General features: G+C 40.9%; 1 protein-coding gene across 2 annotated transcripts; it reads left to right on the top strand.

Moving 5' to 3' along the window:
- The first annotated feature begins 2,601 nt into the window (after window positions 1-2,601).
- Window positions 2,602-16,304, top strand: LOC110959319 (serine/threonine-protein kinase tousled-like 2). Of its 2 annotated transcripts, XM_022206127.2 has the most exons (21): window positions 2,602-3,146; window positions 4,461-4,555; window positions 5,876-5,947; window positions 6,674-6,743; window positions 6,995-7,032; window positions 7,257-7,349; window positions 10,046-10,153; window positions 10,610-10,702; window positions 11,158-11,268; window positions 11,517-11,653; window positions 11,740-11,892; window positions 12,308-12,374; window positions 12,481-12,578; window positions 12,695-12,776; window positions 12,985-13,076; window positions 13,196-13,285; window positions 13,853-14,022; window positions 14,185-14,323; window positions 14,520-14,631; window positions 14,712-14,819; window positions 15,252-16,304. In XM_022206127.2, the coding sequence occupies exons 2-21, from the start codon at window positions 4,463-4,465 to the stop codon at window positions 15,423-15,425; spliced, it is 2,100 nt and encodes a 699-aa protein (XP_022061819.1). In that variant the 5' UTR covers window positions 2,602-3,146; window positions 4,461-4,462; the 3' UTR covers window positions 15,426-16,304. The 2 variants fall into 2 exon arrangements, with proteins under 2 accessions (XP_022061819.1, XP_022061820.1); XM_022206128.2 differs by lacking the exon at window positions 7,257-7,349 and having other exon boundaries at window positions 2,603-3,146.
- The last annotated feature ends 65 nt before the right edge of the window (window positions 16,305-16,369 follow it).

The following is a 16,369-nucleotide window of genomic DNA, read 5'->3' as shown; positions in this document are numbered from 1 at the left end:
GCTGTATGATACAAATTCATGACGATCAGTGTTAAAGTGTTAATTATACAAAATAGGATTACAAGATCAAGCAAAAGAAATTAAACTGGCTTGAAATGAGAAATTAAATGTGGCTGGTAAGTTACTGTGTGCTCTTAAACTCTCACTCCTGTGTGCAGAGCTCTTTGAATGCAATGCATTTCTTCCACCTCCTGGACTTAAACTGTAAGTGCAGCTTGTTGGTCTTTGTTCAAAGCGTAGTTCATCTTCCAAAAATAGCTCAAATGACATCCTATGAAATATACCGGATGAGCAAGTCCAGGTGAATTATATTCTTTGCATAGGGCAGAGTAACTGCAGTTTAAGTGGAAGAGATCAGGATTGATGTGTACTGATGAATGACTTTAATGCATGAAGCCCGATGTTAAGAAATAAGCAAGCCAAGAGGAGTTTATGTGATTCGATTTGTTAAACTTAAAGCGTCATCAATCATACAATGCTAGAATAAGTCACACACATAGTGCATGCATTAACCTGTACGGCTGCAAGTTCGCTAAAGGCACTTCATATGCATTTAAATCTAATAATTTATACTGTCCTACATCATCACCACAGCTTTAAAAATAAATCCTGCTGATTTATGAGTAGTATCTCTCAGCTCCCTTAGTGCTCATGTGTGAGAGTGACTAACCTCTTTGTGAGGATATATAGAGTTCAAATAAGGATAGAAAAAGTGTGACCTTTAAGGAAGTTAACAGGACTTAAAGATCCTATTTTTCCTAAGATATGTGTTAAACAATATTGAGTCAAAAATATACTTTAGAAAATTGATACATTCAATCTACATTGAACAAAAAACAAAAAGTGCAGCATGCAAATATTACTCTTTTTCTGACTGGACTGACGTCTGAGACAAAACGTTGATCGTCTAATTGAAATTGTGCATGAAAGGTTTTTAAGCTGTTCAACTGATGACAAATTATTGACCCCAGTTAATCCACACTCTAGTCAGGTGTAGCTTTAAAGCACAAAGATCAGATAGTGTAACCAGTATATGGACGGTAACGCTACCTTAAAATGCAGCTTTTTTTCAAGTGACATGAAGTCACAGATGACATGGGAAAAACAGAACACACTGTTGGCATACTGGATGTTGGCATGCCATCATTTGTTGTCTAAAAATTGCTTCAAACAGCTCTGGATTGACACGTCTGATACTTTGATCTGTCCATGATTTGACAGTAAAAATGTCCTCTATTTTTGCCAAACCCTTCAGGAAGAATGAGACATTAACTTTAGGTGTCGCACATGCATGCCTGACTTGTAATTTCTGTTCTATGGCTCCACTCTCAGTCTGCCTATTATCATTTCCAGCACAGTGCCTATTTGGTTGTTTCATGATGCCCATTCTGCTGTAGAGATGCCATGTGTTGGAACAACAAATACTGTTTCCCTGTCTTAAAAAAGAATAGATAGAACTTATTAAAATTGCATTTTTGTTAAAATATTTCAGTGGCATACATTTGATCTAAGCGTGTGCTAGAACTTACACACAACAAAAATATAAATGCAACACTTTTTGCTCCCATTTTTATGAGATGAACTCAAAGATCTTAAACTTTTTCCACATACACAATATCACCATTTCTCTAAAATATTGTTCACAAATCTGTCTAAATCTGTGATAACTAGAAAGGCACTCGGAGAGCGCATACCTCCGCCATGCCGTTTGTCTGTCTGTCTGTGTGTGTGTGTCTGTTTGTCTGTTAACAGCATAACTCAAAAAGTCATGGACGGATTTTCACCAAATTTTTACAGGATGTCCAGAAGAGCTCTCTGTCCAATTGAGAGATGGCCGCTAGGCCATCTCTCAATTGTCCTTCGACCTTCAAAACATTCCTGGATCCAGACGGTGATTCGGATCACCTCCAAAATCTAATCGATTCTTACTTGTGCTCTTCCGGACATCCTGTAAAAATTTGGTGAAAATCCGTCCATGACTTTTTGAGTTATGCTGTTAACTGACAAAAAGACACACACACACACACACACACACACACACACACACACACACACACACACACACACACACACACACAGACAAACTACGGTGATTAGCACTTCTCCTTTGCTGAGATAATCCATCCCACCTCACAGGTGTGCCATATCAAGATGCTGATTAGACACCATGATTAGTGCACAGGTGTGGCTTAGACTGCCCACAATAAAAGGCCACTTTGAAAGATGTGGCCAAAAGCTTTGAAATGTCTTCATTTTTAAGTATTCATATTTTATGCTATAAAACATTTGGGATGGCGGAACAGAAATTGTTCTAAAATGTAGAGACTTGGCATGTAATGACCCATAGACATAAACTTAAAGTTTTTCATTCAAGTGGGAAGTTACAAAACTAAACCACTACACAGCCTTACAGCCCTAGAAAACAAGGGCACAAAGCCGCAATAAATACACCATCTCGCTACCATTTTGTGATGCAAATATCCAAATTTCAAATGTGTCAGCTTTTCTCACTTAACCCGAGGCTTGTGGGGCCCCTGGAGGTCTGTGGCCCTGAGGAGGCTGCCATGTCGCCCTGTTGGTGATCCAGCCCTGACTACTGGCTGCACTGTGTTTTTGGGTGGTTCTGACCTGAGGCGCCACATTATGTGTTAAAGCAGCGCCTGGGAAGCATCACTTAAAGCTCTCCCCTGAGCTCTGAGCGGCCTTGCTGCGGGGGGTTATGATCTGTCACTACCTGGTAAAGAATGGACTCTAACAAGGTGACTACTCCCGGTGCAAACGCTCGATAATGACAAAAGAAAGACCGAGTGAAGCAGAAATGTGACAACACTTGTCAGGAGGCTTCAGAGCATTGACAGCTCCCGGTTTGCCCGTGCAGGGGCACCAACACGGACGAGGAAACCCCGAGGATCACGGCCTCCTGTCCGGATGACACCGGCAGGAGCCAGCCACACTGCTCTTTTTAGCTAGCATCGGCTAAGCTAACAAATGTCTTCCCTTAATTCGAAATAATTGTAAATGGATTTCTCAATTCAGACCGCTTTATTTGAGGCGTGTGGGACTGGGAGCTGCTAAGGAGTTTGCAGTCGCCGGATGGACGGACAACATCCTTTGTAGGATTGTGAAAACTGCTAAAGGTTCTCCAGGTGAGACTTGTAATGTAGCTAATGCTAGCTAGTTTAGTTAACCTGCTAGTAACCAGCAACATGCTGGCTGCTCTTAGCATTAATCAAATTCTAGTGTTAATTGATACACAATTAGTCGTCAGTGCATGATAACTGTTCCCTGTTCTTTCTTGTAACGACAGCAACATTTTCATTAGCATAGTTAGCGTTAGCCAAGTTTGGCATTCCTCATCTACTTGTCAGTCAACAACAGTATAGTAACGGTGGTTTTTCCAACTTTCATTAAGTCGGTTTTGCTGAAACGTCGGTTAAATATAATAATATTGAGTCCACTGCTTTGTCTTTAAAGTTGCAATGGAGCTGGATATTCTTTGTGTGTAGGTAACGTTTGCAGACCAGCATTGTTTTGACAAACAAGTTGATGGGCTTTGGGTGCTGCCTGAGTAAAAAACTGGTGATAATTAGTATTATTCAACTGTTGTTATTGTGAGATTGATTTTCAGTCGTTGTCTACACTATGAAACGTCAGTTGTGTGTCCTCAGATTAATCCATCACCAGTTGATGGACTCCCTGCCAGGTATTCCTAATGACAAAATTAAGTCTTGTCCTGCCATTTATGATTACCACAAAAATGAAAAGAAAATTCAATAAAAAAAATGTTTCCTGGTCCTTTATATTTTTCTGATTATCAAATTATCTAATGACAATAGAGAGTTGCTTCTCTCACCAGATTCAATGAGTCTCATTACTCATTTAGTTGATTGATCATTTTGAATATTACTTTGCATCAAATTTAAATGCAGCCTTTTGAACATGTTGGAGTTATACCAGTGAAACTGACGAAAGATCATACATTAATATTGGCATATACGTACAGCAGAGGCTTTCCTTACATTCTTGTCAGGGTTAAGCAATTTTCTGCTGCTGGTTCATTGATTAAGTTAATCATAAACTCACTAGTGTAAGCAAGCGTTCTAAAGAGGCAGACATGGGAGTTCTTTCATGATGGATTTTTACAACCTTGTCATGTGAAATCACGTGAAATAATTTTCTAAGTAGCAGAGTAAATTTGTCAAGTTTGCCTTGTGTCTGTCTTTTGAGCACTGGTTCTCTTTTGTCAGCCGACTGTCCAAATTTACTGATCCATTATAGATCGAGGCTTCCTTGTAGCTGTTATTAAAAGTGTCACAATTTGCTGGTTAAGCCTCAAGACTGACTAGATTATGTCATTTGCTTGAATCAGACCTAAGATTTTACATGCATCTTGTGCGACACTAACCCATCTAGTCCACATAAGTTACACTTTTGTTCATCATGTGTGTCCCACTTTCCAGGCATGATGGAAGGACTTCATAGCCAGGCTATTAGCCTGGACCCACGCAGACAGGAACTGCTTGAGGCTCGGTTCACTGGAGTTGGTGTGGCCAAGGTTTGCACATCTTAATTACATAATAATTGTTTTGCTTGAGTAATGATCAGATGGTATCTGCAGATGCTGGACTTTACATAAGTTATAGTGACATTTGATTTGAATATAATGTTGAGAAATTCTGTCCTAAAAACTTAACTGATGGTTCATTTTTATGAAAACTGAAATGATTTCAGAGATTAAAAAGAGTAGATGCCTTTTTTTTTTTTTTTGAGGGTGTCCATTTCGTAACAGACACTTTGAATGCAAACACGAGCAATTGTTCAGCTCTCGAAAAACTCGGAAATCCTTTCTATATATAGCCAGCTCTCTATATTCAGGAGTTTCCTTCAGTGGAGTGATCTGTTCCTGATCTAAAGGTAAAACAAGACAAGCTCTGTTTTGGCTGACATAGAAGCTGGCCAGCAGCTCTTTGTTTCACTGGAGACTAGTGACACTGAAATGGCACCGCAGCTGAAGCTCACAGCATTGACTGCGTGCTATGCTGCAACCCTGCTGTTGAACTGGGTATTACTCTGTGTGGGTGCGCATTTGACAAAATGGCAACCCCTGAGAAAGCAATCACTATTATTCATGCTCCGGCCTATATGGTGCCCTGAAATAAATCATTTGGCCTGCCCACTGTGGTATTAGAGCGTGAATGTGAGTAATCTGACGCAGTAAATATTGCATTTCAGTACCATTCAAGGCATTGTAAAGTACATGGGTAGTGTACATGCAGATGTAACGAAAGAGAGAGTTTCTTGACAGCACGTGTGACCTTGAGTAGCAGAAAGCCAGCAGGCCTTCAAAGCATTAGCCTTCTGCCCTAGTAAACCTGCTGTTGCTTCTTAGTCTCATCAGGCAGTGCAGCTGGCAATGAATGAGATCAACTGATTCTACCGACTGAATGTGAACTGAAGATCTGCAGATTAACAGGGAAATGGATATTATACGCCAACTGTAGTGTCATAGCTTAGCATTTTAGCTTAGTGACAGTAGTTCTTTAGCTGCAACTGTAAGATGCATATGCTGAAATTGCCACAAAGATAAGGTCCAAGGAGTGAAAAAAGTATGCATGCATAAACATAAAGGGATTTAAAATCTGAATGTTTGCCGTACTTTGCCACATCTGAAAGCTGTGTAGAAATTTGCAAATGAATTAGTGATTTTCTGTCAACAGACCTAAAAAAAAATTCTTGGTTTATATGAGTACAGCATCCACATCTCAGTATAAAGCAGAATATGGCATGTCATTTAAATATCTCTGATTTCAGCTGCACTAACAAGAGAGGCACTCGACTAATCAATCCTGTCTGTTGTCTCTGTTCTGTCCTGCAGAGTTCAGCCAACAGCGAATCATCCAACCAGTCTCTGTGCAGCGCTGGATCACTCAGTGACAAGGAACTAGAGGTCAGTCAAGATAAAAATTGACAGGTTGTTCCTCAGGTCCTTTGACCATGTTCACACTTTTCAACTTTAGATGGTCACTGTGATTTTAACAAGGAGTCAAATATTTTGCATACAGCGATGCTTGCTGACACTTTGGTACTGTGCAGTGTTAGTGTGTGATTTATTCAACTGTTGTCTGTTCCTGCTTAGCTGTGGACACAAGAGGGGTTTTGTGCATGAGTTTTAGGAAAGAAAAAAGCTGGAAAACGCCTTCAGTAGTTCATTTCTCGCATATATTGAAGGTTCCATGGGTAAAAATTGTGAGAGAAACTAAAAGCAGATCAGAGCAATAAACACTGGAGTGGATTTCAGTTTAGCTTGGGGCATGGCTGGAGGAAACCCTCCCAAACACAGGGAAAACATGTTAAGTTGTGACAGAAAGAGTCCATGACCCAGTTTTGATCCTGGACCCATTTGCTGTTCGGTGATGGCACAGAAAAATGGCAAACAAACCGCTTTGTAAAGGGCAAAATTAAAATCTCCACAGTAAGCACTGACTTTCATAGTTCAGAAATACTTGACTAAAATAGGAATATGTTTTAAATCTCATATTATGGACAAAATAAAATTTTAACGAGGAGCGCAGTTCTAGCCATGCAACTTAAAGGAGGGGGTTTGCCCTTATGTTCATGTATTTAATGGAATAAACTAAACTTAGAATATAAACAGCTTCTCTGCTCGTTTCAGACACCAGAAAAGAAGGCCAGTGAGAGAAGCAGGAAGCGAAAAGGAGACATCTATGACAGCAACAGTCAAGGTAAGTCTAGCCTACTTACTGAAAGGGTTCCAAAATCAGCACTCTCCGGCAGAAATGGCTCTCTATATTCAGAAATGTGCAGCTGCCCTGAGCTTCACTTTCATCACTTCTTTCCTCTTGGCTCTAAATATTCATGGCCACAAGTATTCCAGAAGTTAGTTTTACTTTAAGTGCACAATTCAAATGCTCAGGAGCGTAATGTCAAATCAAGTGGCTCCATTTTCTCACTTGTGCCGTTTCATTTCTTATAGGAAAGGGAAAAGGGCACAAAATAAGTGATTATTTTGAGGTGAGTACAAACTATACGGACATAATATGGCTTTGAGTGCATTTTGTATTCTCTCCATTTTGGTGTGCATTGCCTCCAAACACTCTCAGACTTTACTGTGATGTCTCACACTCATGTTCTGACTGTCTCTCTATGGTCCTACATCAAACTTTTTTCTAAATAACCACTCTGTCCCCTTTCTCTCTGTCTTGTTTCTACACTCTTGTCTACTGCCCCGTGGCCAGTTTGCTAGTAGCAGTGGCTCTGGCACCAGTCCTGCCCGGGGCATCCCTCTGCTGGTGCGCTCCTTTCCACAGCACTCACTGTCTAATCCTCCGGTGAGCACCAGCTTCCATCTCCATTAACTCTCACCTGGTCTGTTGTTTGTTTGCCAACTGTTCAATCTTTAGACAGTGTTAACTGGTGGTTACTTGAGTCCTCATCCTAATTTCTCACAGTGTCACTATCCTCTTAATTGGGCAGAATTGGGAGAGTCGTGCATCTGTTTATGTTTCTGTTTTGATCACTTCAGGCCTACAAGAAATGTATTTGGTTTGCCTGGATCATTTCAGCCTGAAAGCAATTAAATATGTTCTCTAGATTAATTTTAAAGGACATTTAACAAAACAGTTGAGTGCTTGGTAGTTATTAACTGGGAAGTTTTAATATAGGATACACTCACTAACAAGTGGAAAGTGTCGTTAATGGTAATGTTTTTACTAGTGCTGTCATCCTTTCAGGTGTTTCCATGTTTGTTTTAGGTTTTTACATAATGACCTGACGTATACGGCATGAAATGGTACACAACAATTGTGTATTCTGGAAATCTTCACATAGATTTTCAAATTAGTAGTGGTTTTGTCAGACAGTGCTCAGAAATCAGTCACTAAAATAGCTGTATTTAAGAATGTCTTCACCCGTCTTTTTCATTCATTGAATGTTAGATTGGCATCTTCTTTCATCACAACTACAAAACCATTTTCACTGAATAAGTAAACATGTGAACATTTGTTATAGTTGTAGGGCTGTCAATCAATCAGACCTTTATTGTCTTTGCACACTTTCATATACAGTGAAATTTCAAGGTGTACATTAAGTGAATGCTGGTGTCTCATAGCACAGAAGGACAATACAAACTGTGTGGAAGAGTGATTAGGTGTTTTAATCATACCATTGATTGCTGGATAAGTTGGACCCTGAAACTTGATTCATTGAAACTTTTGACTTCCAGCTTTTTCAAAATCTCTGCCCCAAACATACTTAGTATACCATTTTAGTTTTTAAAAGACATGGGGCTTGTTTGATGAGTTGACTCGGGCAACTGATGAATTTGAAAGCCAATGAGATGCAAAAACACCGACTGCTGAGCATTTAACATTATGAAACAGAAGTTGTTTGTTTTATGTCTTCATGTGACCATTTCAAGGTAAACAGTGGGTTTTCTTTGTTCATGTTACAAAGTAACCAACCAGGAGTGTGTGCTTACATTCATTTGATCTGCCAGTGCTGTTAAATGAGCTCAAATTTGTTGTAGCAAAGATGCGGCAAACGGTGAACCAGGTTTAACTCTTTCTAAGGCGATCGCGCATTTTTTTTTTTTTTTTAGCTGCAGGCCTTCAGTCAGCACCAACAAAGTGATATCGTTTGTGATGCAAATCTTGTGAGTTATGACTCGTCCTGAGAGGAATTTGGAAAGACCCATATGTCTTCAGCAGGGAAATTGTAGCTCAATACTGAGGAGAACCAAACGGATCATCACAATTCAGTCCTTCCCCAATTCTGAAGGTTTTTTTTTCCTTTTACAAGCAGTACATGTCGCTCTGAAGACGAAACATTACATATGTTTGACAACCTTTTACCCCAAGACTTCCTTATTGATAGGGAGAGACAGATAATACCTTCATTGTTATCTCACCACTCAGATGAGTTTATTTAACAATGAACTGTTGCTCACTTAGAAAGTAGACTTGATTCCCAGCATTGAAATGAATGAAGGGGCTTCATTTTTTCCCACACATTCTAATGTCTGTCTGAATAGGACATTATAATGTTATATAGTGCAGCAGATTTTGCAAGGAAGGAAGAAAATTGCATGTACAGTTGTTTTTCCAGAATTAAACTCTGAATTTATTTGATGAAATGACTAGGGCTGGCCCGAATAGTGGTTTCTGGCCTCCGAATATTCGGGCCCTATTAAAGACGAATATCCGGATATTCGTTCCGCCCCGTGGTGGTGGTTGTGGGGGATGTGGCGGCGCGGAGACAGCCCGAATATTCGGATCCGGTTGTGTGGTTCGTGTGGCGGCGCGGCGGCGGAGACGGCCCGAATAGTCGGATCCGTTCGTCTGGTCTCCCGGGTCCACATTTTGCCCTCGTTTAGTCTTTAGTTAAACTGAAGAATTCCCACACACCGGTCTTCAGCATCTTGTCTTCTGTTTATGCAACGAAGTGAAGCGTGACGTCTGAGGGGCTCGACACACGGGAAGCGAATATTCGGATACCAAAATTAATATGCGGATAGTGCCTTAGCGAACGAATATTCGGGTCCAGCCCTAGAAATAACTATCGTATATCGTGAAAGATGCAGTCATGTTTGTTTCTTAGACCAACCCTGACAACAACTTCAATTAACTAAAAAGGAGGGATTTTACACCACTCTGTAGGTGCCTTTCCTGTAAGAAATTCTAAACTAATATCATACCATTTTGTAGTTGTCCTGTTATCTTCCTACAAATAATTACTATTGTGTGCAGTTTGTTCTCATTACTAACACACCTTTATGCTTTTTTTTTTTTTGAGCAGACTCAAATTTTTATTTCTGTTTTTGTCCAATACATTTTTTTGGAATGAACAGTTACTATAAATTCTTGTAGATTCTATTTCAAGTCTATAAGCCCGAATAACTGCAGCATTTGCTCAATTTTGAAATCATTTTAGCTACTCTATAATCTCTTTATGCTGTCTGTGTTCCATAATTGCTTTTCTTACTCCCTAAGTCTTACTGTTTTGCTTTCTTCCCGTCTCCGGGTTTCAGTTTCAGCATGGCAGTCCTTCGTCCACAGGCTCAGCCCACACAGACTCTTCATCTTGCAGCTCCGTTAAGACCAACCCCACACACTCCTGCTCACACAAAGCCATCCAGGTAACTGACTGGCCTGCTTCACCACTTGACACCCGGTTTTATTTTGAGTCTTACTCAGCTTTTGATGTTTTACTTTTGAAGCAGTTTTGGTGCTCCCATTTATTTTCACCCAGTGAAAAGTGGCTTTGTTTCCAAACCAATTTAAAAAACGCCTTCTGACAAAACTTGTAGGGATCACACAAAAATAAAAGGCTGCACTAGTTGGCCAGGATGTGGATGCAGCAATTAAAGGTCAAACTTTGAAAGGCCCTGCCACCCACACTGCTGTTCATCTGACACAGTACAAGTAACGCACGTCCAGCTATCCTTGCAAATTACACTAATTGGCCTAATTAAAGGTCAGCATTTGGAACTCGCACCTAATATTCAGGACACCAGTGGTCGATTTTAGTAAATTAAAAGTGATGGAGATGTGATGCTAACTGTTGGTTTGTGGTGTGTGCTCTACTTCTCCAGTCAGAACTGACGCTCCTGAAACTGACAGCGCTGGAGAAGGACAAGAACTCCGACCTGGAAAAGAAAGAAGGGAGGATAGATGACCTACTGAGGGTAAAATAAGAAAATACTTCAAATTTGTCTTAAAAATCTGACAAAATCATGTTAGTTTGGAGAATTTGAAGCATCCGGAGTAGGATTATGAAAGAATTTATTATTTTATGCATTAAATTACACATTAATTTACCAACAATAGCAGACACCACACACAATTGAGTGTGTCTAAAAACAATTATATATGTGGCTGTGCTAATCTCCTCAGAGTTCAGACAAACTTGCTTCCACTTGTCACGACGATCCCAGTAATTAACCCGCACCGACCTGGTTGCAGTTCATCATGAATGACGCTTGTTAACCTGCAAATGCCATTGTTGTTTAAATTGCATCGGTGAAATGTCACCAAACCCAGCTGAAACACTGCCGTTTGTTGCATCTTGTCGCTTTAGGGATCCTGGCATTCTTTCCGTAATAAGAATCAGTTGTCAGAGTGATACTGTTTGTGTTTGCAGGCTAACTGTGACCTGAGGCGGCAGGTGGACGAGCAGCAGAAGATTCTGGAGCGCTACAAGGAGCGGCTGAACAAGTGTGTGACCATGAGCAAGAAGCTGCTAATCGAGAAGGTCGGAATGAATAGGAATCTGGGAAAATATGTCTGATAGATTCTGTTTGTCATGTGTTGGGACCTCTTTGGGAAAGTCAGAACAGTTGTCTGTTTATCATTTATGTGTGAACATTTGGCTCATGTAGCTTTCTAATGGTTTCTCTTTCATTACGATGGAACTCAGCAGGAATACTCAGTTCTTTACATCCTCTGAGTTGTTTTTTTGCGATTGCGTACACGCTTTTGATAAATCATCTTCTTTTGTAGTCGAAGCAGGAGAAAATGGCTTGCAGGGACAAGAGCATGCAGGATCGTCTACGCTTGGGCCACTTCACCACCGTCCGTCACGGCGCGTCCTTCACCGAGCAGTGGACAGATGGATATGCCTTCCAGAACCTCATCAAGTCAGCATGCATATCAGGCACAAACATGTTTTTTTGCGTTTTGTCGTGCAGAAACGTTCACACCAGATTGTTCTTGCACGTTCTAGGCAGCAAGAGCGAATCAACTCTCAGCGGGAGGACATCGAAAGGCAGAGGAAGCTGCTGGGGAAGAGGAAACCTCCCGCCATGACCCTGACGCCCCCACCCAACCTGGAGCAGAACAAACGAAAGAGCAGAAGCAATGGCCAGGAGAGTGAAACGTAAGAACAGAAGCAGCAAATCAGTCAGTGTACACAGGTGATGGACTAGGGAAAAGGTTTATGCTAAGGCGAGGTGTAGTTATTGTAATGTGGTTTACTGCACTGCAAATGAGTGACATGAATCCTTGACATATTGTGTTGCCCAGTTCAGACAGGAGATACCTCTGTTTGTATGTAATCTAAGTGTGTGTGGTTGTCTTTGCAAATACTAAGTTTGGAATTTGACATTTAATTTTGCTACTTTTATCAGTAGAATCTCAAACTGATACTTGGTGATTTAACACTACTCGTCAGGGTGTTGGGTCAGCCTGGTAGCCGTAGTCTGTGTGAAAACCTAATTATTATTATTATCTGAAGTAAACTTACTGCTTTTTGTTCTCAAAATGCTGACCTTTTGCTCCACCATCCCACACAGGTTGTCGCTGGCAGAATATCATGAGCAAGAGGAGATTTTCAAGCTTCGAATTGGTCATCTAAAAAAGGTAACTGCTCAACACTACCCACTTTCTGTTGTTTCCTAGTTTGTATTTTAGACTCGTGTCTACCAAAGGGAATGAGTTGGTGTTGAATTTGAGCGATTGTATGCAGGAAGAAGCAGAGATCCAGTCAGAGCTGGAACATTTGGAGCGGGTAAGAAACCTGCACATTAGAGAGCTGAAGAGAATCCACAACGAGGACAACTCACAGTATGTATCATCTCAGTTTAACATGCTTTACTCAAGTTCTGTTCTGTAGTGTCCTTTTCGCTTAAATAAACACAGCTTAATAAAGTCAAGCAATTTATTGAAATGTTTCTCTGCAGATTTAAAGACCACCCCACGCTGAATGATCGATACCTGCTGTTACATTTACTCGGAAGAGGTGGCTTCAGTGAAGTTTTCAAGGTAAGCGTGAGCCATGGATTTGGCTGTCATTCTTCATGAGCACCAGTTTATTTCTTTAATTCTGTAACATTTGCAAGGATTTTTTGAATAACACTTGGGAAGGCCATTGCAGCAATAAGCAGCTTCTGTACAGAATTCATTGTGACTTCCTGGTGATGGTATTCTTATCTGACATTGCTCTTGTTCATGTATAATGCTCTTTTTGCAGGCTTTTGATTTGACGGAGCAGAGGTATGTGGCCATTAAAATTCATCAGCTCAACAAGAACTGGAGGGAGGAGAAGAAAGAAAACTACCACAAGTGAGTTTGAAACTGTTCATTTCACTCTTCCATCACTGAAAACATGTTCCCTTTTCAAGATGTTTTTTTATAATTGCTAAATGATTTACCCTAAATGATCCTTTCATTTGTCTTTTCAGACACGCCTGTAGAGAGTACAGAATTCACAAAGAACTTGACCACCCTAGAATAGTCAAACTCTACGACTATTTCTCGCTCGACACAGACTCGTAAGTGCCTCGCGCCTCATAAAGCTAATGAAGTTGTGCCAATAAAAATGTAGAAGTGTAGTCTTAATAAATGATTTTCTGTTCTGTGGTGTTCCGATGCAGTAGCTCTCAGCTGTACAGCATTAGACTGTAGAAAAGCATCTGAGGTGTCAGCCGGAGTACTGAAGAGACTCTGAAGCTGTCATTTGATGTGGTGTTTGTAGTTTATGGTAGAGGAGATGGAGGTGATGAGGGAAAAGTCTGGGCAGAGACAGGCTGAGATACCTGGCTGTAAGTCTAAAGAAACACTTGTAAATCAAGCAGATTTAATCCAGAAGGCATTTTTTATTTGCCATTTTGCTGAAAAGGGAATTCTGGATGCAACAAAAATATATCTAGCAGATTTCCAGTGTAATCTGACTCATTGGCACATAATGCTCCTGGTTGTTTACACAGGTTGTAAATATCTAATGGCATCATTAATATCCTGATACTACTTTTAAGCATCTTTGGGTTTCTGTGAATGTGTGTATGTGATCTGTAGTAACACCTTCCCAACTAACCCATCTGTCTGATTATCTCTCTCAGGTTCTGCACAGTACTGGAGTACTGTGAAGGCAATGATCTGGATTTCTACTTGAAGCAGAATAAGCTGATGACGGAGAAAGAGGGCCGCTCTATTGTGATGCAGCTCGTCAACGCCCTCAAGTACCTCAATCAGATTCGGCCTCCCATCATCCACTACGACCTCAAGCCTGGTAGTCTCATTGAGTTTTCATTTGTCATTTTGCAATCCTCAGAGGATAGTACAGAGGATAGTAATCTCTGTGGTTCAAAGCCGTTTCCTTAAATGATCCATCACGGTTGCCATAGGAATGTGTTGCGAGAGCTCATTTTGCTTGATTTTGTGCCGTTCTCAGGAAACATCTTGTTGGTTAACGGCACAGCTTGCGGAGAGATTAAGATCACCGACTTCGGCTTGTCCAAGATCATGGATGATGACAGCTACAACTCTGCAGATGGCATGGAGCTGACCTCACAAGGAGCAGGGACCTACTGGTACACAGACACACGTTTCACAGCATTTTAGTAACCAAGCAACCAGTGTGGCTTCACAAGTTTGTAGCGGAGGCGCAGTGAAATGAGTGAACTGCAATTATATCCTCCTTCCATTCAGCAAGTAGTGTAAAAGTGGGTGGAGGACATTTACAGGAAAATCTAATTCAGTCTCATGCTGTGATCATGTGGCTTACAGGTATCTACCTCCTGAGTGCTTTGTCGTGGGCAAGGAGCCCCCGAAAATATCCAACAAGGTGGATGTTTGGTCAGTAGGAGTCATCTTCTATCAGAGCTTATATGGACGCAAGGTAACCACTGGATTTCACTTTCTGTTGGAACAAAATGACATTAACAAAATGTTAATATACTCTGTGTTGTCTTTTTCCAGCCGTTTGGTCATAACCAGTCGCAGCAGGATATCCTACAAGAAAACACCATACTAAAAGCTACGGAGGTGCAGTTTCCCCCCAAACCTGTGGTCACCACAGAAGCAAAGGTGTGGGACTTCTTCTGAACTGCTGTCAATTCACTGCACTCCTCACATCAAGTCCAATACATCTAAACAGTATCACTGTTTGTGACACTTAATTCCCGCTCAAACAGGATCACAGCAATAAGGGGAATACCTGCAGGATATTTTTATGAGCCTGTTTGATCTGATAATAGGGGATAAGGGATAAATCAGAACTGTGTGTTTTATTGGATAAGGCTGTGTATACTGCAAGTACACAGGTGTCTTAAGCAGCCAGACCCTTGGAGCTATTTACATTTCTAGTCTTTAGAAAGAATTTAACTTTGAGTTATGCATGAGTTTGTTTTAATATACCTGTCAGAAATATGACACTGTCAGGACGGCAAGTATTCGAGAAAGAAAAACATTGTTCCAGATGTAATAAGTCAGTTTCTTTGTCCTTCTTTCCTGTCAAAGGCCTTCATTCGACGTTGTCTGGCTTACCACAAGGAGGATCGGGTAGATGTGCTGCAGTTGGCCAGTGACCCCTTCCTAATGCCACACATTCGAAAAACCCTGGGAAACAGCACACCTCTGGCACCTCCCATTCCCTCCACCTCCAGCTGCTTCGGCAGCAGTGCCTCCAACTGAAGCAAGCTGAAAGGAACTGGAATAAAACCCCAGGAGGACAAAGCCACATGGAGACATTACACGCTTGATGAAACTCCTCCTTTGCTCTCTCGATGGCAAAAGAGCAGAGAAGCACGATGGGTTGGAGGGATCCTAAAAGTGTGAAACGAACCAAAATGGTGGATGATGTGGTGATGTAGTAGTAAATGTGCCCACCACCGTCTGTCCAAGTGGTAACAATGAAGGGCCAGCCTGTGGCTGTGGGCTCAGTAGAACCCAAAGATTTGCCCATATGCATGCACTAACAAAAACTTTGTCTCATTTCAAGGGGCTTTTTTACATGATAGATATTAAAAGCACCTGAAAAATTGCACAACTGACAGGCTCAGAAGTATGCCATGTGTGGAAGATCACTTGCCTATACTCTGGAAGTTTTAGAAGAGGAACATTAATGAAATTTCATCCCATACTGCTTGAAACACATCATCTATCAAAGTATTTTTCAGAACTAGAGTGGTCAATTTCAAATATGTATCCCTAAAGGAATGAACCTGGAACTTTTTAGGAAGGGCTCCTTGGAGTGGTTGAGGAGTGACTGATGACCAAAGTTGGAGGCCTGTTTTAATGACACAACACCATTAGAGGTTCAGAAGTGACTTGACACAGAGGAGGGCTGATTCTGGAAAGACTGTCTGGTTTTGAGCTATTTTAAATATTTTACTTGATAACTGGAAGTCAGCTCATTATTTTAATTAAGTCCATATTTTTCCATGAGATTTACCCCCTCTAATGTTGTTGTTAACCTTAAAGGGGGGGCTGACTCTGAGTGATTGTTGTGATGCGAGGTAAGATTCAACAGAAATAATTAATGAAAACATTAAAAAAAAAAAATTTCGTTAACGTTGTGGTGTCATACTTGATTTGGGAAAATTAGGGGGCAGATAATTTTTTTTCACCACGTGTCT

The sequence above is a fragment of the Acanthochromis polyacanthus genome, chromosome 19 (genome assembly GCF_021347895.1).
Source record: "Acanthochromis polyacanthus isolate Apoly-LR-REF ecotype Palm Island chromosome 19, KAUST_Apoly_ChrSc, whole genome shotgun sequence".
Classification (NCBI taxonomy): domain Eukaryota; kingdom Metazoa; phylum Chordata; class Actinopteri; family Pomacentridae; genus Acanthochromis; species Acanthochromis polyacanthus.
Note: the sequence above shows the minus strand (reverse complement) of the source record. Positions and strands in the feature narration are given on the sequence as shown.